Source organism: Manacus candei, unplaced genomic scaffold (assembly GCF_025592945.1).
Source record: "Manacus candei isolate 608988 ecotype Guabito, Panama unplaced genomic scaffold, ASM2559294v1 h1tg000046l, whole genome shotgun sequence".
In the NCBI taxonomy this organism is placed as follows: domain Eukaryota; kingdom Metazoa; phylum Chordata; class Aves; order Passeriformes; family Pipridae; genus Manacus; species Manacus candei.
The window spans coordinates 10,122,897-10,147,118 of NW_026138094.1; the positions used below are offsets into that span (position 1 = coordinate 10,122,897).

The 24,222-nt window shown below is 41.7% G+C and overlaps 1 protein-coding gene across 1 annotated transcript in view; it reads right to left on the reverse strand.

Annotated features, from left to right (window-relative positions):
* LOC127475180 (A-kinase anchor protein 13-like) overlaps nt 1-24,222 on the reverse strand; it is a 120,385-nt gene that overhangs the window by 57,069 nt on the left and 39,094 nt on the right. Inside the window, exons 3-4 of the mRNA XM_051796684.1 lie at nt 13,043-13,139; nt 1,425-1,469 (exon numbers count right to left, since the gene is read on the reverse strand). Of these exons, the coding sequence (XP_051652644.1) occupies nt 1,425-1,457 (33 nt within the window). The 5' untranslated portion in view covers nt 1,458-1,469; nt 13,043-13,139. The remainder of the gene's footprint in view (nt 1-1,424; nt 1,470-13,042; nt 13,140-24,222) is intronic.

Here is a 24,222-nt window from a genome sequence, read left to right on the forward strand (position 1 = left end):
CAATCATTATTTTACACTGGGCTATGTTTGACTTCAGCCCAGTTCTCACTATCACATAGGGATGAGGACTTCTAAGTGTACCACTCCAGTGTTACATATTAAATAAACCCCCACACAAAACAGTGGGAAAATAAACTCATTCAGTAGATAAGACTGAGAAAACAAAGCCTCCTGATTAGTTAAGTCATACACTGTTCAAATGACATAAGGATAATTTTATCCTGCATTCCACCATTCACATGTTTCTACTGTAGCAATTCTATCATATATTTGAACATAAGTTTCACTCTCTTTTAATGTGTTTTAAGCTTAAATTAAGTTTCTTTAAAGTCAAGGTGCATTTAATAGGCTTGAGATTTAACAAAATTCAGGCAACATTTAGCTTCAAAATACAGAATATGGCATATTCCAGGAAAGCATCCTCATGAAGTCAGGTCGTAGTGTTTTAATCTTGCTTCAAGCAAAAGACTTAGCACAATAAGTAGAGAATAAATTCCAATATAGAATTCCAGTCGGTACTTAAAAGTAGGTAAAATTTAAAGCTCCCACGGCATTAAAGGTGAATACAATCCATTATTTACAATGCACAACACCCTCCAAGATACAGGTCTACTAACAGTCCTGATTGTTTCTTCTTCCTTCCCTTTAAAATCCACATTTGCAAGCAATTTTCCCTTCAAGTTTTCCATCCTTGCATCCAGCTCTGCCCTTGCTGGTGAGGGCAGGGCCATGAGCTGCAGCAGCTAATGCTGCTCCGAGCGGGGCAAGGCAATATGGAAAGCAAACAGTTACAGACCTGGCTGGCAGCTTTGGCACAAATTTAACACACACATTCGCACACCCCCGCAAACCCAGGTCTAATTTGACAGTCCCCATGTTCTGCAACAAAGCTGCTATTCAAGAGCAAGAGGAAGCTTGTTCCTTGCTAATGGAGCCACGGAGGTTATGAGCTTCCAGGAGGCTGACGTAAACCATACCCCGCTGCAGCCGAGCCCTGCGCTGCTTCCAGTTCCTCCCTGCCACGTTTAAAACTGCAACCAGAAAAATATTACCACAGTGGGCAAGCACTGCACGCTGGGATGCCCCATTTTCCACCCAGGCAATTTCTTCTTACCACCTCTCAACACATCAAGTCACAGGAGCGCGGCCGTGAGCTCCAGGGGAGGGGAAAAAAATAAAAGCAGGGGATACCTGCACAGAGACAGCATTGTATGGCTCAAAAGTTATTTAAAACAGTCTGCTGGAAAGCCAGAGGAGCTCTGTGACTTACCTGGGCTTTATCACTGAGCATTTGCAACTGAATTAATATAAATAACCTCCTCAGAGAGCAAAGAGAAAAGGAGCAGCATCTCCAAAAAGACGGTGGGAAGCATTTTGTGTGAATAGTAGAAAAGGAAAAAAAAAGTATTTTAATTGGTACTCACATATAACGGGGCTTGCTGTGGATTAAGTTTCATGACCTCAGAACACTGAAACAAAAAAAGAAAAAGCAAGTTTAAGCTATTTTTCATAATATTTTAGGTACTTCTTTATAAGCTGCTTTAGCATCCACACATCACTTCTTCCAATAATCACTTTTACACAGCAATTTTCTATTGTCTCCCTTTGGATCAACAAGAATCTGTCAATTTTTTATTTTTTTCTTAAATTTATCATCACATTAAGCAAAGACAACTCTAAAATAATTAGTAAAGTGCTCATCTGAGCCATCTGCAGTGTTGGTGCTGAGGACATCTCCCAAGTGAAATTCACTTCCCCTTCATGTCCATCTCATTTCATCTGTCCTCCTAGCAACCTTCACTTCATATCTGCTTTTTTATGACAATTATGAATCCTTAATTGCCATCCTTCCAACCAATTCCCCCACTCCCTCACAAAAAAGCATCTGTAAACATTTGCAGTTCTCTCTGCTGCTCAAGAAATCCACCTACTACCTTGCCCAAGTGAGTTTGGTGCCATTTTTCACCCCTTTCACTGGATTATTTGTTAAAAAAAATATTTCAAAACTATTAAAAAAAAAAATAAAAAATGCTCCTTGGAAAACTGAAGAAAAATTTCCAAAATAGACGATGCTCACGATTCTGCATCAGCATTTTTCATAGTCAAAAACTACCATTACTCATCCAACAAAAGTGATTTTAGCCAAGACCGTTTCCTCTTTCAGGTCTGTCTCTGGAATTTCTCTATAACATGGTGAAAGTTTCCTGTACTGAGTTTTTAATCAGTTGAGCCAGAATTTCTCTTGCATTAGTTCCTCCCTTGCAGCAGAAAATATTCACCCTAAACAAAAGCTCTAAGTTTTCATTTAATGTGTGTATTAAGAGATCCAGGATCCTAAGATGAAGGAATGCAAAACAATTAAAAATGGAATTTCTGCTGTTACTCATGTCTGCAGTACTGGTAATGCTCTGCAAATACTTGAAACCCTTTTTAAAATAGATGAAATACCACTCTGCTTTTCACACAAAAAACACAGGATCTTGTTCATACTTTGCTCCTGTCCAAATCCCACAGTTTGCCTTCAGTGAGACAGAAATGAAACCACAGCCTAAGTTTTCTTAGTTGATTCCAGCTATCCTTGCTCCTTCACACGCTCTCCTTATTTTACAAAATGTTTTTGTAACAGTTGCTTTAAAATGCCAGAGTGACCTGCCAAGCTTGTGCATCAAAACAGCCCCTCTGCAAAAGGTCCTCTGAGGCAGCCGGTGATATTTTGCAATAGTTTTAAATCTAGTCCAATTCATGTCTATTTTCAACCTTGAGATTCCCCTTCGTACAGCAAGAATGCCTCAAGATGGTGATGACTGATAGTTTTCACTGTATTTTCAGCTCTGATAAAGACTGACTTACTCACCAAAATAGGAGATTAGTAGCCCTAGCTTTCATTTGAGCAGGTGAGCTCCAAGGACAGCTCTGCAAGCAAACCTCACTTGTGCCCTACAACATGCTCCTGAATTCAAGTCCTACTGAGGGCACAAAAATAAAAAAAAAAAAAGAAAAAAGAAACAAAAAGAAAAAAAAAATTGACAAACCCTGCCAATCTCCCTCATGACCTACTTGAGCCTTTCTCTCCCATTCTGAACCTGAGTATCCTGAACAGGGGCACAAAAACATTACCCATTTATTATTTTATTTTATCTTATGGAAGTCAAACGATGGATGCAAAAACTTCTTCTTAAGTTCACTTCACTTTTGAATTTTTAGAAAGTCTCATTCTCTCAGGAAGCAAAATTCAGACTTCTGGTCTAATACAGCAATTTGGTCCTTTTTTTATGGAGCAGACAATGAGTATTAATATGACTGTTCCTTTCAAGATCATCGGTGGAAACCAGTAAAAGGAGCTTTCCTGTGCTGTCTGGCTCAAACAGGCTGCACTGAAGGTAGCAAAGATCTCTATGAAACATCAGCTGTAGAGGAGCATGCCCTCAACAGAGCCTTTAGGTTCCTTTAATTCAAGGAATAAAGTGAGATGGCATCCCCTGAGCTTTGTCATCTGACAGAAGTACAGACTGCTTTGTTCTGCTCCATCACCTTCCTGGCGGACGCTTGGGAGCAGCTGAGTAGACAGAGAAATGAGAAAGAGGAGGAAGACATGTACAGATCAGGACAGGGTGGCATTACAAACTCCCCCTGGGTCACCTCTTTCTGTGGTAGAGGTGGTTTTGGCTCTGATGAAAGTGCCACAAGTCAGAGTCCAAAAGCAGCACATACTTGATGTGTAAGGAAGGGAGAACATCAACATCTCTCACCTAGGAAAAAAGGGGAGGACTGTGAGTTCAAACTCATGACCAGTTTTTGTTGGGTTTTTTTGGCAAGAGAAGTGCACAGCAGCAGCAGGAAAAAAAGGTGACACTGTTGAACACTTGGTCTTGTCAAAAAATCCTGGAAATACTTCCTGAAGGGAGATTTTCTTCCCCCTTATCTTAACAGTTGGCCCTTACTTCAGTAACTTAAAATGATCTCTCAGTTCATTATGCACATGTCATTCCAATTTTTCTAAGTATGCTAACTTAGTTTGCAAAGAGACAGGCAGGTTTGGAAGATATTTTATTTTATCTTGTTAGGAAGTGCTCTGGCAAAAACATAGGAGAAAAACTGAGTGACAGATAAGCCTGAATGACTATTCTGCGTCAACAAAGGACTAAATTTAGGTTTCTAGACAAGTGGACTTCTCCAACCAGTGGGAAGGCAGGGAACAGCCTCTGAAAAACTTCAAAAAACTTTAATCTAGTAAGAAAAGGGAAAACAAAAGGCAGATCATAACCAAATCAAGATTCATAAGGACCCTAATATAGTCAATTTACTTCAAGTGTGAAAATGAGGAGGAAAAAAAAAACAGGAGAAAAGAGTTAAACTGCATTTTCTCCTATTATAAGAGGAGCACATCCTTCAAGACAGTTCCTTCTATGAGCCCCAGAAAGCAATTTCTATCTTTTTGGGCAGCAAGAACTGGCTCTTTCAGACGTGGTAGACTGCAGTGAGAATAATGGCCCTACTGCAGGATCAGGATCTGGACTGCACATGAACTGCCCTGAAAGCCAAACTAACCTGAACAGGCAAATATAAATCCCACCTCCCCTGCCCAGCTCCCACTCAGCTATGGGCATCCTCATGGCAGCCAGTAGGTTTTGCTCCAGCAGCAGTTGTCTGTACTTAAAACATTGATATCATTTCTTTCAAATAGCTGAATCTTTTGAATTTCAATGTCTGGGAGGTTTATCACATGCTCTATATACATCCAGACAATTATATTGCAATGTTTCTGGAATTATATTAGGTTTTCCACCTTAGGATACCACAGTGAAATCCCTTGCATTTGCAAATTTGAAAGTAGAACATGAAATGAAAATCCAGGTTCAAGCTCTTCAAAGCAACAGTGGTTTTAGACATTATAAAAATCTGCACAGGTCAGTAAAATAGAAAGTTACTGAAGCCTTCTCCAAATGGGATGGATACCTTTCTGCTCTGTTAAGCATTAAAGAATTAATACAGTCAGTTGTATTAAAGTCTCTTCTATAGAACTTCAGTGTTATTTTGCACAAAATTTCATGGGTAAGGACAAATGACTGTTCTTCATTTCACTGGGCATGGTAACTCTGACAGGGAAAGAAAGGAAAAAAGCATTTATTTGCTTTACTGTGGTTCCCAAAAACTCATCTAGGATTAGGGCTCCATTGGTTACATGCTGTAAAAATGCCAATGCAAAGGAAGCTTCTGCCCCAAAGAGTTTACAAACAAGCACAGGCAGTAGGAAGGGATATGAACACCTAGTGCTGAAGCAATAAATCCTTTTCCTCCACTACTCCCAGCTACCATTTCATTTAACCATAATTAGGTGGCTTATTTCCCCTAGGCATTGCAGGCAAAGTATGTATTTTGAGGGTAAATATGAGAGGAAGGTCAATGGTCCTTCAGATCAAACCAGCCCACACACAAGCTGTAATGCTGAAGGACTCTGAACACCGTGTAGACAGGAATTCCAAAATGGCTTTTCCATTTTCCCATCACTCCCTGTTCAGACTTGGTTGTTTTGGCACTGGTTCTACACCATACACATCTAAGAAAGGAAACCTCGTGCCACTCTCAAGAGTTGTCCATTAGCAATTTTTTTTTTAATCAGAAAGAAGATCTACAGATGGGCAGAAACAAGAACAACCAATCTCACCTCCAACAACCGACCAGAAACTGCAACAAGCAGTAGTATGCCTGAGAAAGCCTACCTACCACTATCCTCCTCCTCCCTCATGCACTAAATAAACTTCTATTTTAAGTGTTTGAGTTTTTCCAAGTTTTTCAAGTTCAGGTTTAAGGTATTTTAAGTAAACTTCAGTTCTACATATACTTCAAGTTTAAGCTTTGCTGAAATTTATCTGAATCCCAGCACTTGACCTTTTCATTTATCATTTTGACATTTGATTTTAGAAACATTGATTCTTATTTGCAAAGCTTTACCCATGCACTCCCAGCTGTACAAAAAAAAAAAAAAAAAACAACCAACCCAATCTTAGCCATAAAGAGCTTGTGGTTGAGGGCAAGAAAGAACAGCCAAAAAACACATGAAGAATCTGATGGTTACGGATTGCACGGAAAGCATTCCAATAGATAAACAGAAATGCAGAGAAAGCAGGATGGCTTTCCAGCTGTAAGCATCACAGCATCACTGGGATGAAAGCCAAAGGATTTATCTTTTTTCAATGTAACAGAATTTACTTTCTATAAAACCATCCTGTAACAGTAGTTTATAAGGACTTCACTCCTTGGAAGGACTAAAATTTGACTTCAAGGCTCTGGAGTAACACTTCACTAGGTAGCCCAAACAACATATATCCCATAGAAATTCAGAAAGAACTACTGATGTTGATTATCTGCAAAAGAGCAAGACAAACAGAATTCCTTTTGTACTGTACCATGGGCACCAATACATATATCCACAGTGGGACAACCTGCCTTATAGCCAACACTCAGATCCTCACCCTTTAGGCAAATAACCCCTAAGTTGTAAAAGAGTTTAAAGAAATCCAGGGATTTCCCAGGAGTACACATCCACCCCCCTTCTCAGCCTTCTGCTATATGGCTGTACTACAAAAATAAAACCAAGATTCCAAAAACACATCACTTCTCATTCAACAAAGCATAGTGTCCTCAAGGGCACTCCTCCACACTCTGGTTGTACGAAATGTTAATTTATCAAGTACTTAGAAATATCAAGAGGATTGGGTTTCAGGCCCTGCAGAGCTGCTGCTCTAAACCACACAAGATAAATAAAAATGGGGAAATGGCAAGTGGGGGGACTGGAGAGGAGACCAATTGCCCATATACAGATGAATTCCTGCTGCAGCCACGATTTCATGCTAAGAGAACTAAAATAGCAACTTCTTTCACAAGTTTATTGTTCTCCCTCAGTGTCAAGGGAATACCACTTTTGAGTGGTATATGACGTTACTGTGTTGTATTATTCATCATCAGTCTCCTCGATTTTTTGTTATAAAACAATTATTTGAAAAAAGGCTTTTTTTGGTTTGGTTATGGGGATTCTTTTGTCTTTTTTTTGGTTTGGTTTTTTTTTTGTTTGGTTGGTTGGTTTTTTTACCTGTAGCAAAAAGTCTGAAAACTGAAAGAAACAAATGACTTGAGGTTGATTTTATTACTTATATTTTCTTGTGTGGTGTTTTTCCTGGTTATCTTTCTGCAAAGTTCAGACCTGCAGTAAGTTACTCTCAATCTACTGGTATTGGCTGAGACACGGGTTTGCTCACACACTCTGTCCCACAAGTTTCATTCCACACTGAATGAAGACCAGAACTCACCATTCATAAAATGAATGAGCATCCTAATCGGTGTACTACTGCTATGTCCTTAAAATCCACGTGAGAGGAGACTGAAAAAAACCAGGACAGAACCTACAAATAGCTTTGGCAGGAGAAATAAACCCATAAACCAGTTGTTCAGCATTGTGCATGGAGAAATTTGTATAAATAGAGTAGCTACAATTGCAGTGACTAAAATAAACCCTAAGACAGAAGATAAATCCTTTCAGGCATCATACTACCAAATACAGAACGACTTTTTCTGTTGCTATAATAATGCATGATTTTGTATATCCAGTCAGAAATAGGAGGCTGCAGGGATTAGGAGAAGTAACCCATCCCAAATTTATTTTGTAGACACACAGGAAAGTGATACCACCAGCAAAAGCAATTGATCATGAAAAGGAGAAGAGGTGAAGAAACAAGAAACCTCACTTCAAACACGCAGCCACAAACAAGTTACCAGCATATCGCAGCATAGTGTTTATTATCACAGCTGAGCTTAGAAGTAAAAACCCCCAGATATTTGTACTCAGTCATCTGAATTTATGTAACTCGCTGAACATTATGTTTTCTCACTGAATTGATTGCTTAGGAATAAAAATATATCCCTCACACAGCATTTCCACAGGTGATACTGCTTCCCAGCTGTGCCCTGTCTGCAAACAAAACCATATGATGACATTCAGTCTCAGATACACAGGAGTTTCTTTTGGCTGCCAGGGATGGAAAGGAGGTTCAAAGGTGTTTTGTGTACCATCACTCTCCTCCAAAGGCTCAGAGGTAACCCAGTAAGCCATCCTCAAGAAAACCAGACATATAGAGATTCCTTTCACAAAAAGAAAACTTCACAATAATGTTTTCCCTCTAGGAAAAAAAAATAAAAATAACATATCTAATTGCAAAATTAGCCTAAAATGTGTTTGGTTTTTTTGATTTGGTTTTTTTTTTCCCCTTTAAACAGTGCTGAAAACCTCAGTACTGTGGCCTTCAGGTACAAAAGGCCATCCATCAGGAACCAAGGAGTTGCAAGTGCTGAACAACTTGCAGAGGGGCTGGGAGCCTCACTGCAGCACAACCTAACAGAACGTCACTGGTTTAATTGACTGATGATTTAATAAAATGCTCTGCATATTGATTAACTCTCTTTGCTTAATGTAGCTCAGCTTCCTGGCAGCAGGAACTGGCACCACACATTTCCTGGGCTGGGAGCTGGGTTGCCCAGGGGCTGCACCCACCTCTGCTCCAGCCAACCCCCCTGGCCACACTACTTCCCTTACCCAAATCTTTCCCGTTATCCTTCCCAAAATAATGAAGTTTAACAAAAAGTTAAGATACAGGCAAGCAGATAGTACACACATGCATTAAAAAAATATGCTTAAGCCTTATCCATGCTATAGCAAGTCCCTAACCCAGCTCTGCCAGCCCTATCTTACGTAGTCAAATAACCTTAGTCTCAGCACTTCCTTCTTTTGCACTATTTCAATCTCATAACTGTCAAAAAAATATCATTTAATGGATTACTTAATTCCTGCCCAAAGCCTGGAAAGAGATGAAGCAGTGTAGGGTTAATAAAAGTAGTGCTGTCCCCTATGCCTGGCAGAGGAAGGCAGAGATCCCTCTCAAAAGTGCACATCTGGTTTTCCTGCTCCCATCTCTCCAGCTATCAGAAGATACAAAAAACAAACCTACACAACCCAAATCACAGCAGCTCTCTCTCTACAGTTCATGTGCCCAATTTCAAATAAAGTAAGATATTGTAAAAGTTGGAAAAACAGAGTAAAAGGATTATTATACGAGCTCTAATTATACGAACTGATCTCATCCTCTTGTCATAAGCCTCTTTCCTGTTTCCGGAATCTATTTGTGCAACAGAAAGACCAGCCTTTTGTAAATGTCCATGGGTCATCAACACAGAGTGATTAATTTCCCACTTTACAATACACATATACTGTCAACCAATTCACTTGTAATCTGATATAACCCTGACCTCGCTTGTCAATTTTTTTCCTTTACCATATTACTAAAGGCAAACAATACTTAAGATACCTATTTGTAAAATCCAAACAACATTTCAAAAGGAGCTATCATGCTGCTCTAATAAAATAAAAATCACAGACCACATCTTCAGCTCAAGTAGCTACATCCTAATAAAGTTAAGACCTAACAGTCAGCTTGAATTAAAGAGCACCATGTACGCAAAAGCACACATATGTTTATACTCAAATTAAGTCCTCCAACAGGTTCTGGGGCAGCTGTTTCACGTATGCATGAGACTTTTATCTCAGGCTCAAATATTAACTTTCAGAAATCCTTAGCAGACATTCTAGCTGCCTCTTCAAATGAGCAAAATTCAGTTTATACCTTCCAATATACTTTGCCGTTTAAAAACACATTTTGGCAGTAAACTGTGGGGAAGCTCTCAGTGACAACCAGCTCAGGTTTGTAAGAGTGATCTTGACTTTGGGGGTTTAACCAGGAACTTCATGAAAATCCCCAGGTATCAGGCTGGGCAGCATCACACAAGTTACTAGTTACCTTTGAAAACAGAGATGCATAGTATGGGACCAGGTGAAGAACGGTAGGGAAGGAAGAAAGGCTTTGGAGAGTGTTTCACCCCAGGTATAAAAGGATAAACATGGACAGCTGTCATTAGCAACAAAATGCCTACAGCCTTACACATGTAGTGGGAGAGAGCAAAGCGGTCAACTATTGATTCCAACAAGGTCTTGACTATAGCATGTCTCCTAAAAACAACCTGATTATTCTCTGGCTCTCAAGGCTGTGCTGTTTTAGGAACTACACCGAGCAATGATAGCTTCAGTGAAAGAAATAATACCCCCAAACCCTAGAGCTGAGCAATAAGGCTGTGCTTCTCTCTGTGCTCCCCAAACCACAGCACTTGTACTGCATTCCCAAAACCACAGGCTTGGAGTACAAAAGAATCCATGACACCCAAAGCATCATGCATGCTTTTATGATGACAAATATTATTAAATATCTCCTAGCATTTACAAACCAGGTAGTTACCCAATAAGTGCATGCACCAACCTTAACTCTCCACAGCAGAGAGTTCTAGCCACAGAGTTGGAAAAACTGGCATCAAGACCAAGATCCAAGAGATGTTTCCACTCATGTTTTGACCAAAGCAGCTTCAAGTGCCCAACATTTTAATGTATTCTTCCTTTCTAAAGAATAAATCAGATTCACTTTTCCCTTTAGGCTCCCTTTTGCAAATGCTCCCACTGGGGCTCCAGGCATCACAGACTTACTCAGGAAAAGCCTGGTTGGCACTTTTTTTCCAGAAGAGGAAAACTTCACTAGAAACTTTGGGTTTCCTACAGGAGTACCTGTGCTAGCCTCACTCCCTGTGGCACAGTACAACCACATCTGCCACTGCAAAATTACAAATTGTTGCTTCATAATTGTCCTCTTCTTTCAACTCAAAAACTATGGGAATATGTTCTTCTCTGAACGGATACTTTAGGTAGTGACAGAATATGTTCATTTTGCTGCACATCCTTTCTGAAGCACAACAGCCTCAAAAACGCACATCATTCACCTAATGAGTGCAATGATGGAGTTATTTGGTGTGGCATTCCCAAAGAGGAAAAATGAGAGTTGTAACTCTTCCCAGGACACTGTATTACACAGTGCATCCAGGGAATGCCCTACAGAAAGTAAAACCCCAAGCAACAAAATGCATTACTTCCCCAGATCAGAAAAGGGAGAACACTCGTTCAAATCCAATTTTTAAATAAATTAAAGCATCAAATAATAAAAATCTAAATAACCACAGTTTGTACCCAGTTCCACTACCCCACCTTTTACGTTTGAACCTTTCTACAGCTCACTCATACTCAAAAAACAAACTTAGCAGACACCTCGCTTCACAACTGAAATCATTTCTTTCCGCTGCCTTACAGAGTGGCCTTTCACACTGGTCCCCCAGGAATGGAATGGGTTAAGTGCCCACAGGACCCAGCCTTTCCATTAAGTCATTTATTACCCCAGCTCGGGGACAAGGAGCTCTGCAGAAGGGAGAGCCCACGCTGTGCAGCTGTTCGCCAGCCAGGCACCTCTCCACAATTATAACACAGGATTAAGCTCAGGGAGTGGAAATCCGTCCCTCATTGCTGATGGTTTTTTTTCTTTTTTTTTCAAGTTATGCAGCTATTTTAAATGTTACAGAGCTCATTAACATGAAGTTCATTAAGCAGTAACCACTTTATGAATGAAATGAAAAGATTATCATTATAGGCCCAATTATGGAAAATACTAGACCAGCAGGCAGGAAAAGGAAAGGGTATGAGAATGCTGCTCCTGAACTCCAGTTTAGCCTTTTTGTTTTCCCAGATTCTTCACAGGAGGCACACCCAAAAAACAGAGGTGATGCAGAGGCTGGTTCCCAGGCAGGACTTCAGGTGAGAAGCTCTTGCTGCCTGTGCTGGGCCTCCCCAGAGATTTTGCTGCTACTGCCATGCAAAAAATCATCCCCTTGATCACCTCCAGGAAGGGTCTGGCATCTTTCTCAGCATCAAGCCCTGCTTGCTGCAAGTTCACCATGCTTCCAAAATCAGCAGAAAGTTAAGAAACACTGCGACAAATAAAGCCACAAATTGCTTCTCTGCATTCCTTCTTTAAACACGATGAACTTGGCGATCAGCTCTAAGCAAGATACTTATTCATTCCTGATAAAGCAGGTTTCATTCATAATTTTGCCAAAGACTTCATTTCTTTCCCAAGGTCTGAAAATAGGTATAATTCCCTTGCTCAACCCCACTGAATAAAGTAAAGCCAAACAATTACAATAAATACTTGTCTCTACAGTAACAGCATTTTATGATTAATCCACCCAGCTGTTGCCACAGCTCAGTAATGCCAAACGACTGGGACTTGGTATTATTAAAGTGCTGGTCTTCCAGGCAAGACCATGGAAAATGTGAGGCACTGCAGAAGGTAAACAGGTTAGGGACAGTGGGAGAAGAAAAGAGGCAGCTTCCCGTGGTTGTCCTCTCTTCTTCCCTTGACAGAGCTCAAACATGACAAGCACCCATTTCCAGGCAAGGCTTTAAGAGTTTCTTTGCTTCAAGCTAATAGTTCTTGCAAATTCAAGTAATTTTGGAGACAATGGGTGTAACTCCATGAGTCAAAACAGCTACTCAGTATTGCAATAACCATATACTTGTTTTTAGGTCAGATCCATCCCCTGGTCTGGTTCACCACATGAAAAAGCTGGTGTTAACTGAAAAACAAACGCAGAAGCCTCAACAACATGACTGCTCCAGGACAGACAGAGGGACAGCCGTTGCGCCAACCGGGAGGCACATCCCACCAGCAGCTGGCAGGACCTCAGCTCTGATCCTGACTGCCTCCCATGGAAATCCTTGGGCTGTAACCATGTGCCTGCTGAGGGACATGAAAGCTGTATCTTAAAATATTAGGGAAAAACAGCTGATGCTGTTAAGTGCTATTTTACACCATGGCATATGATTGATACAAGAGGCAAGACCACACATCTCTTTTCTGTTTCCACCACAAATAAACTGTATTTCACGGCAAAGTAACTTTCTGAATTTGCTTATAACATGTGCTTTGATATCAACATGCTCCCCTGTTGTCAAGGGTAAGCCTGACAAATGGTTTGGCAATGGGCAAACCTGTTCTCCCAAACCCCTCACCTCAACAACCCTCATTTCTGCCTGAAAGAGCTGCCAAAAAACATTTAACCTTACTTTAACTGCATGAAGCAGTACAGGTGGCTCCAAGACGTCCTTCAGGTCGTTGCCACACCAAGCGGGCAGGAGCAGGGCAGGTCACAACACTCAGCTCCTGGAAGAGAGGGAAGAAGGAGTCATCAAGTGCAAGGGTCATCATGGCTGCTGGGGTTCCAACACACGAACTGGCATCACAACACCTTCACCAAGGGGGATGGAAACCATCCTCTACCTTGCAGGCTGTACAGGAGGCACGTGTTGCCTCCCACGGCAGTCCCATGTGGTTCCACGAGCACACACGGGGCAATGACCACACTGTACAGGGCTATCTATATGGGCATCTGGCACCACCTAAGAATAACTGTGCTGCTGACTTGTATTTGCTGCTGTCTTGCTATCTGGTTTATCCCCAAAGCTGTTGATCTGCTGTCCACCACTGCATCACAAACCACTAAGCTGGCCTTAAGTCCTTTGTATCCATCAACACAGCCCCTCCCAGACTTCATCAAACTCTTTGTGAACTCCTTTATGGCAAGGTGTTTTAAAAGGAACAACAGCACCAGAAGTAGATGATGGCAGATGATAGCCAGCAGATGAAGCCAGCAAATCTCTGCCAAACCCTTCTGGGCTGCCTGCACTTTTCCACAGGTTGATTTCCTTCTCTGGGGAAAAGCCTACTCAGTAGATTCATCCATAGGGATAAACCCGGCCTACAAAGCACACCTGGAAAGAGCAGTTATAGTGGATTAAATGTCAAAAGGAGAAAAAGCCCAGGTTGGGCTTTAGTTTATTAAATGCTGTGTGGGAGATTTTATTAGCCAAATCAAAGTCATCAGGGTACCTCAGGCCATCATTTGGTTACCACAACAGGAAAGGTTGTGGCTACACACACACATCACCAAACGCAAGCGCGACACACCAACTGCCTCCTCCTGTTCTACCAGATAGAGACTCTGCCCCTGTGCTCTGCCAGTTGGGAAAGCATCCATAATCTGGGAATCTCACAGCCTGAGCCAGCCTGCCGACCTCAAAGTGCAAGTACAAGCACAGAAGTAACAATGGCAAAATGAGTTACCAGCTGGGAAATCAATTGTACTGTGTGAATTAGCCGGGAACAGACTGCACTGGAAGGTAATGCACTGCACAGCAAATCTCACTTCTTCATCTGCACAAGAACAGCATCACCTCAACACCTCAATGTTGGTTTTACATAATGTTTTCTTAAGATTAATGGCTAAAAGTCTCTTTTATGCATTCTGCTGAGAAATGGGGAAAGTAAGGCACTACAGGGTACTGTGTTTTACTGCAAGTATATATATTTAGACACAGACCAAACAGGAAAAAAGAAAATTCATACTCTTGTCCCTCTTAAAGTATCAGCATTGTGCACGAATTCCTTCACTGCGATGTCACACATTTCTGAATTACATTCTTATGCCAAACTACTGGAGCTGAAAGAGGAATTACCTGAACTCTTAAACCCCAGTTAAGAGTACACAAACACTCTTTGGATTCATTAACCAGTAAAAACCACCCTTGCAGCCACAAACAAACAGACTGGAACTTCCCTCTGGCATTTCTGTAGTGTTACTCTCGGGACCACATTTTAGAAGATGGTTACCATTTGATAAAGCAATGATTAACTCTGTTAAGTAAGCAACATTAACCCAAGGCTCCTACTTGCCATCCTGTGTTGATCTCCAAATAACAGCTCTCTCAAAAGGCACATACAACAACAGTACAATGGTTTCATTTGTTTGTGAGACACTGATAACTTGGGTTTTAATACTGTATTTGTATATTTTGGCAGAGAAAGCAGGGTTTGCTGCTACTCTTTTGAACCAACAAGGAATATGGGTATGGCTAACACTGCTAAAGTAGATACTGAGCCTGCTGTGAATCACTGCATGTTTTTCCTCATATCCACCAAGGAATGAGGGTGTGTGTATGGAGTCATATGCAGTGCTTACTTGGATGTTCAGGACTTGGAAAGTTTTAGCAAGTGAAGAAAATCAACTGGCCTACCAATGAAAAACTGTAACATAGATCACAAAATTCTTCCTCACGGTTTTTTGTTTGTCTGGTTTTATTCTGTGGGAATTTTTAGATTGCTACAAGAAGAAGCAAATAAAATTAAAAAGTCTTATATATATATTTTAGTTCCACATGTAAAGAGCCTGCACGATCAGTAAGGCTCTCCACATCAGAGAATCAATTCCCCAAAGAACTGATTTCTACTTCCCATGAAACTGTTATGGGACAACCCCTGCACGCCTAAACACACCCATTTCAGAAGGATTTCCCCATGGGGATTTCTTCTCCTCCTCTTCCTGTACTGGGAAAGTCATCACCAAGTGTAGATGAACACTGACATAGCTCCTGTTTTCTGAGTCTTAAAATTACAGGAAGATGATGACATACAGTAGCTTTATAAAAAGCAATTTAGTTTCTACAATGCTCTGCCAGCATTCCCAACAACCTGTAACTGGATAATTTCTGCCTAAAAGGGGTGATAGTAATGATAATACCCAGTGCTCACTAAAGTAAATGAGAATGTAAAGGAAGGTCTTATTGACACTTGCCTTTATATAATGTATTTTGCTTGGGTTTAATAAAAATAGGGGAAAACGCCATCTCATTGCTAGGACAGGATAATTTGATAGTGGACTGTTCATGGTCTTGCTTCCTCCATACTGAGACAGCTAAAGAAGAAATTTACCAGGCCACTGATGAATTACTGAAACATCTTTTGAAGAGAGAGGAAAATAAAATTTAAGGACAGTGTTACAGCTATTTACAATTTTAAGAAGACAAAGTAACTGGCCCTGTGGATTATATATGTAATTCCTTCTTTTCCCAAAAAAGAGCCCAATCTGCACCTGATGTGTCCTTTAGAGGCAGAGGAGCCAAGTACCAAAAGGTACGCTCCCTACATTTCCAAATTAAATGAATAGCAGTTAATAACACAGCCAAAAAAGGAGTTATCCTGTGCTGAAAATCTATTTGGGAGCAATCAGTCAGGGCTCTCAAACACACAAGCTTGGTAGAGCCCCAAAACATGGACCTCAGGGCTTCCAGTTGCTTTGATGGTTCCTCCCAAGCAAACACCCACCCTTGCCAAACACTGCCCAGTGCCCAGCACAGAGGAAAATACTCCTCAAACTTGCTCTTTTTTCCCTAAACACAAACCCATTTTATTTTTCAGAGAAGTGATATATATTTTGTTGCTCTGCCAGCTGACGGCTTTGACACATCAAATGGGTTATTTCACCATCTGGTTGTAATTGCCATCACAAAGCTTTCAACAAATTCAAGGAAGAGCACCAAAAGGAGGGCACTAGGAGATGGTCCAAGAGATGAACTGCCGATTACTGGGGATTATTTGATACAGTTGGAACCTTTTCATAGACAAGACGCCCAAACACAGCCAATCCCACAGCTACAGCACCCAAACAAGCCTCTGGAGTACTTTTGAGTTCTGGCTGTTGCCCACTATAAAACCTCCTCACAATTTCATATCAAGAGCTGTCAATGAAAACACTGCTTGTCCTCCTCATCTCCCAAACTGCTGGGTGTACAATTGCATGCTGCTGTAATCTTTTGTGTTGAATACACAGCCTATATTTGCGTATCACAATATTCTCGTTATAGGACATCCTTTTCCTGCTTCTATTGACGCCCAAGAGAGACTGCCTCACAAGACATTTTAAGAAGTTTGTCCCATGGTCTGAACTATGTTTCCTAATTCCTTAGGGAAGGGAGTCTGGAGACACTCTGCTTGGACACGGTGACACGCTTCTCAGACAACCAGAGGATCAAGCCCTGCCAGCGTGGGTTTAAGAAAGGCAGGTCTTGCTTGACTAGCCCAAGGAACTGGTGGAGTCACCACCTCCGGAGAGATTTAAAAGATGTGTAGATGTGGTACTTAGGGACATGGTTTAGTGGTGGTCTTGACAGAGCTGGGTTGATGGCTGGACTTGATGATCTTAGAGGTCTTTTCCAAGCTAAATATGATTCTATATAAACAGAAGAATAAAGTATTATTTGCCTAAAATCTGCTTTTCTTTGGACAAGTGTAAGTGCAACATGGATCCACTAGCCACTGCATCACACAGTTATCACATTTGTACCAGCAGATTGCAGCTCCTCACATTTTGACACACACACAAGGTTCCTCTGAAAGTAAATGATGGGTTTTGTTTAAAGAGCAGCATCTGACTTGGCACACTGGATGAAGAAAAACCAAGAATTTTAAAACAATAGAAAGTAAAACATATCCCTATTTCACATCTCTGTACACATTGCAGAGCAAGCAATAATATTAAGATGTTAACTGGAGTCCCATTAATCCTGATTACCAAGAGACGGGAGACAAAAATTCTTCCATACACACTAAGTTAACTTTTGAAACCTAAACTCTTTTGACAGCGTCGCCTTGAACTTGTAAACAGAAATATTCCCAATTGGATGAAAAGGGAAGCAAGGATGCACCCATCCAAGACCACTTCCCTGCTGCTTCTAGCCCTGGACAGAAACAGATTTTTCTCTCTAGAACTTGGAGATCTGCACAAAACTGAAAGAAGTTTGGGGTTTGCTTTTTATTTCCAGCAGCAATTGCAAAGCAATGAAACAAAGAGGTCAGGGATGCTTTATGGCTCTCTGTCTTCCCTCTTGACAGCAACCTGTGCTCCATAAACTCTTCCTGTGCAATAACACACAGAAACCTGTTACCCCAGAAGAAGATTAGGTGCCACGGGGACTCTGCAAGCAGTGAAAAACCCCTGACCTCTGAGAGCATGGTCCTGCACAAGTGCTCTTCAAAGGTATACGAGGTTTTGGCCTTCAAAATTGAAGGGAAAAAAATTGAAATAATAACAATATTTTTATTAGCCATTACAGGTTTTTACTAATAATAAAAGCAGGACTTGGTCCAGAAATTTGATCTTCCTTAAACTGAGGCCTGTCACCGCATTCATCCTAAATAGCAACTGCTTCTTTTCAGACAGTCTTGTAAAACCACATCAGGATTGAGATAAGGTCTTCAAACTGTTTCCACAAGACCATCATGGCTAACTATGGGAGATATTAAAACTGAAGTCATGGAGGGTTTAAAATCTGCACAACAGACTAACACTTCATTGATCCACCAGAGCAAGACCACCATCCCCCTTGTTACCAGGGTCCAATATCAGAGCAACTAGCTAAAAAATAAAGCAAACAGCAGCAACCTGCAGTAACATCTCAAGTCCACACATACTTCTAAAACACTCTTTTCTAAAAAGCTCTTTTAAATCTGCAACAGTTTCTTTTCCTCCCTCTCTTTTCTACAATGATATTCAGGTGACCATCTCAATGAGTTGTGCTCTCATACTAGAACAGGGCAAAGCCCAAAACAAATGCCCTTCAGAAAACCAGGAAACAGAGGAAGCATGAACAGTGAGGGCAAGGACTACTTCAGCATGGCCATCATCAAGAGCTACCAACACACTGCCTCAAGGCAGGGGAAAATGCCACTTAACCAAGGCCCCACTTGAAAGAGCAGGTCTATTTTCTTTGAAATATTGGGTGCAGCTCATGACAGGACAGGCTAGACATTTCCTGGGAAGGTGACATGTCACTCCCAGAACAGGATATGGACCCTGAGAAAAGGCAGAGTGTTTGGAAACAAGAAAATTTCAGTTTGAAGTGAACTTGGAGGGTTGTCTGGTCCATCACCCTGCTCAAAGCTAGGCCATGACATGAAGGTTATGACATTATCCCCACACTTTCATTGTTTAAAATTGTCCCAGTCAACGTGACCTCTTTCTCAATTCCCCTATGTAAAATTGAGCTAAATAGGGTCATCGAGTTCTATTGCCACAGGAAGGAAAACAAAATGACCATCAGCTGCAAAGCATTCTGACTCCAGCCAAGAGGCCTGCATAATTCACCTGTTTAATGAGACTTTCCCCATGGATTTCATTCTTCATCTCCACACAGTTTAAAAAAATAATCAACAAAATGAAGAACTTTTACCGCACTGAGAAAGTTTGTGACAAGGAAGAGAACATGTACACGTTGAAACCAAATACCAGCATATAACATGCACTGACACATTAAGACAAGGCTTTCTCCTCCATATTAAGGAGGTATCTTGGTATAAAACACCAAGTGCAAATCTATATTCTTGTCTCCCACTGCAGCTCCAGCCACGAACAAGGTCCCTCTGTGCCAAGGGCCATGGAGGCACACAGCAGGAATTCCTTCGCCACGACATTTACAGGTTAAACAGATAAATGCTAGGAGGGGACACAAAGGGCCAGAAAATAAAACAACTCGCCCAAGGCTTTGCAGATGGCTGCCAGCACAGTCTGTAATCTGGCCAATATCACCTCTCCACCCACACAGCAGCAACATCCCCGCTTTCTTCAAAAGCCGGCTTGTCTCCATCACCGCCGCGCAGCTGCCCGGCTCTGCCAAACACCAGCCACGCAACCATGGCATTAAGTCACTTTAATGCTCGAATCAACATGTCACTGGAGCTGCCCTGCGCTTAATTATATAAATTAGGAGATCTGTATAATGGTGCTAAACCAGTAATGAAAGAGAAGGTTTAATGATGCAACAAAAACCTGCAACCCAGCACTCAGGTTACGGGTGGGTTACACAACAGCTCAGACAATTCAGCGTTTAGGCAGCAAGCTGCAGACTTGCATAGTGCAGATCACGTTTTCCCAAAGCCATCACCTGACTCCAAACATGTGAGATCTACTCCAACACACCCTACCTACCGTATCCTTTGCCCAGAAGCTCAAGGATTCCACAGTAGAGAAGAGATGCTCAAATCAAAGTTGTCCCTTTCCCAAATTCATATTCAAACTCAACAGATACATCTGAAGCCTGTCCCAGTAACCACCTGTACCTCACAAGCAATGCTTGCTCCTCCCAGCAATAACACCCCATTGCACAGAGATGACATAACTCCAGTGAAACCTGTTCAGTTGACAACTGGGGTGACTTTTGCATTGTGCCATGTGATTTGACTCCCAGCTGCAGCCTCGATTAAGAAAGCGTTATCAGCACACAGTTAACACAGAGATCATCCATCAACTGACATAAAATAAGGCAATTTAGGTATTTGATGAGAACTCAGCATGAACCATTCATATGAAAGAGAATGCTTCTCCCCAAGATTTCTGACTGGGATTTATTACTGAATAAGCTAAAATAGTTTCAGATAGTATTGATTTCTATTCATAGCATTGATACAGCTTAAAGGTGAAATCATTTGGTTTGAAATATTCTTTTAGACTCTATTGACCTTTTATGTCAATAAACACAATACCAAATTGCATCTTAGCAGGTAATTTTACCTTCCTTTTGTGAAGTTCCCAGATGAAAAGCACTATAGCAGCAGCAGGGCTGAGAAGTATTATTTGGATTTCAAAAAGCAGCAAGCATCATGGTCAATCCACATGCTCAATATTGAAGGGCTCAAAAGAAAATTGATAGGACCCAAACTGCAGTGGTAAGCGTGACAGTATCAGTTGGGAAGCTGCTTACTAATATTTGCAAGTTCTTGTTCAAACAAAAGCCTTCAGAATAGATTATGTGCCTTATCTAGAAGCCCTCTAAAATGTCACTAGTATGTCACTGATCTTAATAGAAAAAATGCCATACTCTTATTCCTCTCTCACCTTTAAAATAAACTGTCAGTTCTATTACAATCCACAATGGAAACTCTTCGCCTCCACAGATTACCATCCCTGCACGTTTTTGCCAAGGCAGAAGGCAGCACAGGGCTGTTACAAGCCATTTGTAGGTGCAGATGTACAGTTACTACATCAAAGCAAATGGCTGGAAACAAGCAGTGTGCAACCAAAGAGTATCTTCTACCCCGCACACCCTTCAGCAGGTGGCCAGATTTGCTTTCATACAGCTCAACTTCTCTTTTCCCTCCCTCTAAGGAAAAAGATTGTTTTCATTCATCTTTTTTTTTCCCCTCTACAGACACAGACACCTGCAACAAAATCATTTTTAAAGAGGTCATAGCAAGGCAGTGTATTATGAGTAGAAAAGCAAGGGATACTATCAAATAGCATTAGCAGATGGCACAGATTCTTCCCAGTATCCAAAGAGCCCGAGGCTTCTGTAACTCCAAGTGCATGCCAGGGGAGGAGGCAAGCTTTTGCCACCAGCAAAGATTCCCAAAACAGGTCAGCAAAGGTTCATATAATCTCCATCTCGAAGTCTGACTTCAAATATAGCCTGAATTCAACTGAGCCTGCTACTGCTCTGCATTCATGCAGCAAAGTGAAATCCTGGCTGTGCCTGCATCCTCCCATGTGTTTCACACACAGGCTGGAGGTGGCCAGAGTAAGACCTATTCATTATCTTCTCTGCAAAGTGCACTCCTCCCCTTTTTATCCTTAATCAAGAGTTACAACCAGTCACCAAACTAGCACTGCAATGACTTCAATACCAGCTGCTAGGCATCCTGAAAAAAAACAAAAACAAATTACATTAGGGCTACCATCACTTACCAAATCCTATTACAGGTACACCAGACTATTGGGCAACTCTGCTGACACACCTTCTAGTACTTTTCTTCGTGGACTTACTGCAGCTCTCCATCAGCTATCCCCCAAAGCAAAAGATCTTTAGTAAAAGAAATTACAATAGTTTTCACACAGCAAAACACCCTCCCCCTCCTCACCTATCCCAAGCAGGTACAACAAAGGAGCTCTTTGCTCAGAGAAGGAAAAATAAGAAGTTAAAGCCAACTAATTGCCAGGGTACACCCTTCTCCCAGTGCACCTGTAAATGACCACTTGTGCAACAACACCTGAGCGTCAACAGGAGCTGTGGGCACTACCCAAGCACGCACATGGCAATAAAGCAGAGGCACTACCTGCATTTCCACGTGCATGTAGGGTTTTCATATGCCTATCTACCTATCTACAGCTATGCAAGTGGTGATTCACCTCTTGCAAACCCAGCCCCAAACCGTTTGGATCTCCCCCTTCCCATATTCCTGCAATTGTGGCTAATCTTCCTGTCAGATATTCCCTGTCTTCTTCAGGACTTGACTATCATCCTGCACAGCACCAAATAGGATTATCTGCTAACAAAACAAAAATAAAACTTGAAAACAAAGTCATTAAACCCCCAAATAATATTTGCAAGGTCTTCCTGAGGTGGGAGGGTGTCTTCAATTGCATACAGTCTTTTCGACACAGCATGCATAGCCTTATCAATACTTTTTAGCACCAGGAAAGTTTTTGCTCCTTCTTTTGCTTCAGCTGATTACAACCTGCTTGTGGTAACACATTTGGTTACCATCTGACCAGGGACTTCTCTTTAATATGAGAGTGGGAGAAGGGACAAAGGAGTACCCAGAGATAGATGACAGTCACAGGGAGCACCACTCCAGTGCTAAAGTCTACCTGGCCAACAGCCTGTACCATAGACAGTCCAGCCCCAGCTGTCATCCCTGGGACTATTGCACACACAGGAGCTTTTCCATGAGCACAGGGTGCCTGGAGCAGCAGCACAATGCCAGGAGGATGAGGCTCTCAGAAAGCATTGCCTCAGTGCATGGAGTGTATCTTGCAGAGGGCACCAGAGGAGCTTTTCCCAGCCACACACGGATACTCATTTGCCTGCCCCTACAAGGAAGCTTTAATGCCACAGATTTATAATCTACCTGCCATTCCAAGAGCATGAATAAATCCTCTACTGGACAACACAGAGCAGCAAAAGTACTGCTCCATAAACTATCATTTCTTGAGACAGAGACCTGTCCCCAGGTGTGCCCAGACTGACTGGTCCTCAGTCAGTGTCTAAACCACCGATTCAGTTGCCTGGTTTTAGGGCAACAGTTTTCTCAGCACTTTGTTATTTTCTTCTGAAGAAGAACATTTTACGGCAGGGGTCATACCTGAGTATTAATATTGTTCTTACCGTGGGTCAAATGGTTTTATTCTCTATGCTTTTCATTTGTTGATGACCAAGTTATCTTTTTCGAGATAACGATTTTACTTTTGTTTCTTCTTTTCCCCTCCAGGTGCCCTGCCCTTAACAGCAGCAGACTTAAACCTAGATGTTATTCCACAGATAACATCTATTGCTAAACAACGTTTTTTCTGATCTATACTTACAAAGTGTTCCAACATACACTCAATTAAAATGCTCAGCATGACATCTAAGGGCACGTGCCCTTTTTCCATAGCATGTTTAGGACTAGAAAGGCAGAATTAGGCCATGGAGAACAGTGACATGCTGATGTCAATTTAACTTTTGTGTGTTCTATGCACAAATAAGAAGAAATAATATGGTTTACATAAATGAATAAGTGCTGGCGTGTTTTCTGGCAATAGAAAGTAAAGACACCAGCATTTAATGCCTGCCCAGAAATCTAAACAAAGAATGGGTTTAGATGAAGAAAAGTATTCTGAGAAAATCACCACACATTCCCTGATCCATTCAGCCTTCTCCCTAGCAGTTTTAAATACTCATTCTCACCCCCAGCAAAACAAAAATACAAGGGGTGCAAGCCTACAGCACAAGCATTTAGCACTAGAGGTTGCTAGAGATCACAGACTATCCATCAGATCCCACAAAGTAGTTGCTGCCACAGGTGAAAAAATGCTCCTTCACTGAGAGCCACAGCCACATGGAAAATCTCTTAAACAGCCCTGCAAAAGGTGAACAGATCTCGCAGATCTTGGATCATCCAGGGAAGGCCTGACACTGATCAGTGCCAGAAAAAGATACAGCTAAGCTTTAGAGGTGCTCTTCTGCAGGCAGCTGCCGAGTCAGGGATTTTATTTCTGGTGAGGTTTCAACAACTGCTTTATGCCAACCTCAAACAATTGCAACCAAGAGGTCTTGTTCACCCCTGAGTCACCATCAGCCACACATCTGCTGCTCGCCAGACCAACGGTGAGCTAGGCTGACACTCATGTTTCTTCTGCCACGTTAGTTTTCTGCTGGTGCAGGTTTCCTGACATGGGAGAAAGGGCTGGAATGCTGGAACAGCCCAAGGAAAGCCCTGCACCTGCCCTTCAGGCATCCCTGTGTGCTCGGAAGGGAGCTGGCTGAAGGACCTGGGGCTTTCCCCAGGGACCTACGGGAAGGGTTCTTCACTGACATCTAAGTTCTTCAGGGTGAGGCTCTTTATTGACATCTAAATTCTTAGTGGTGACGCAAGAGGAAGA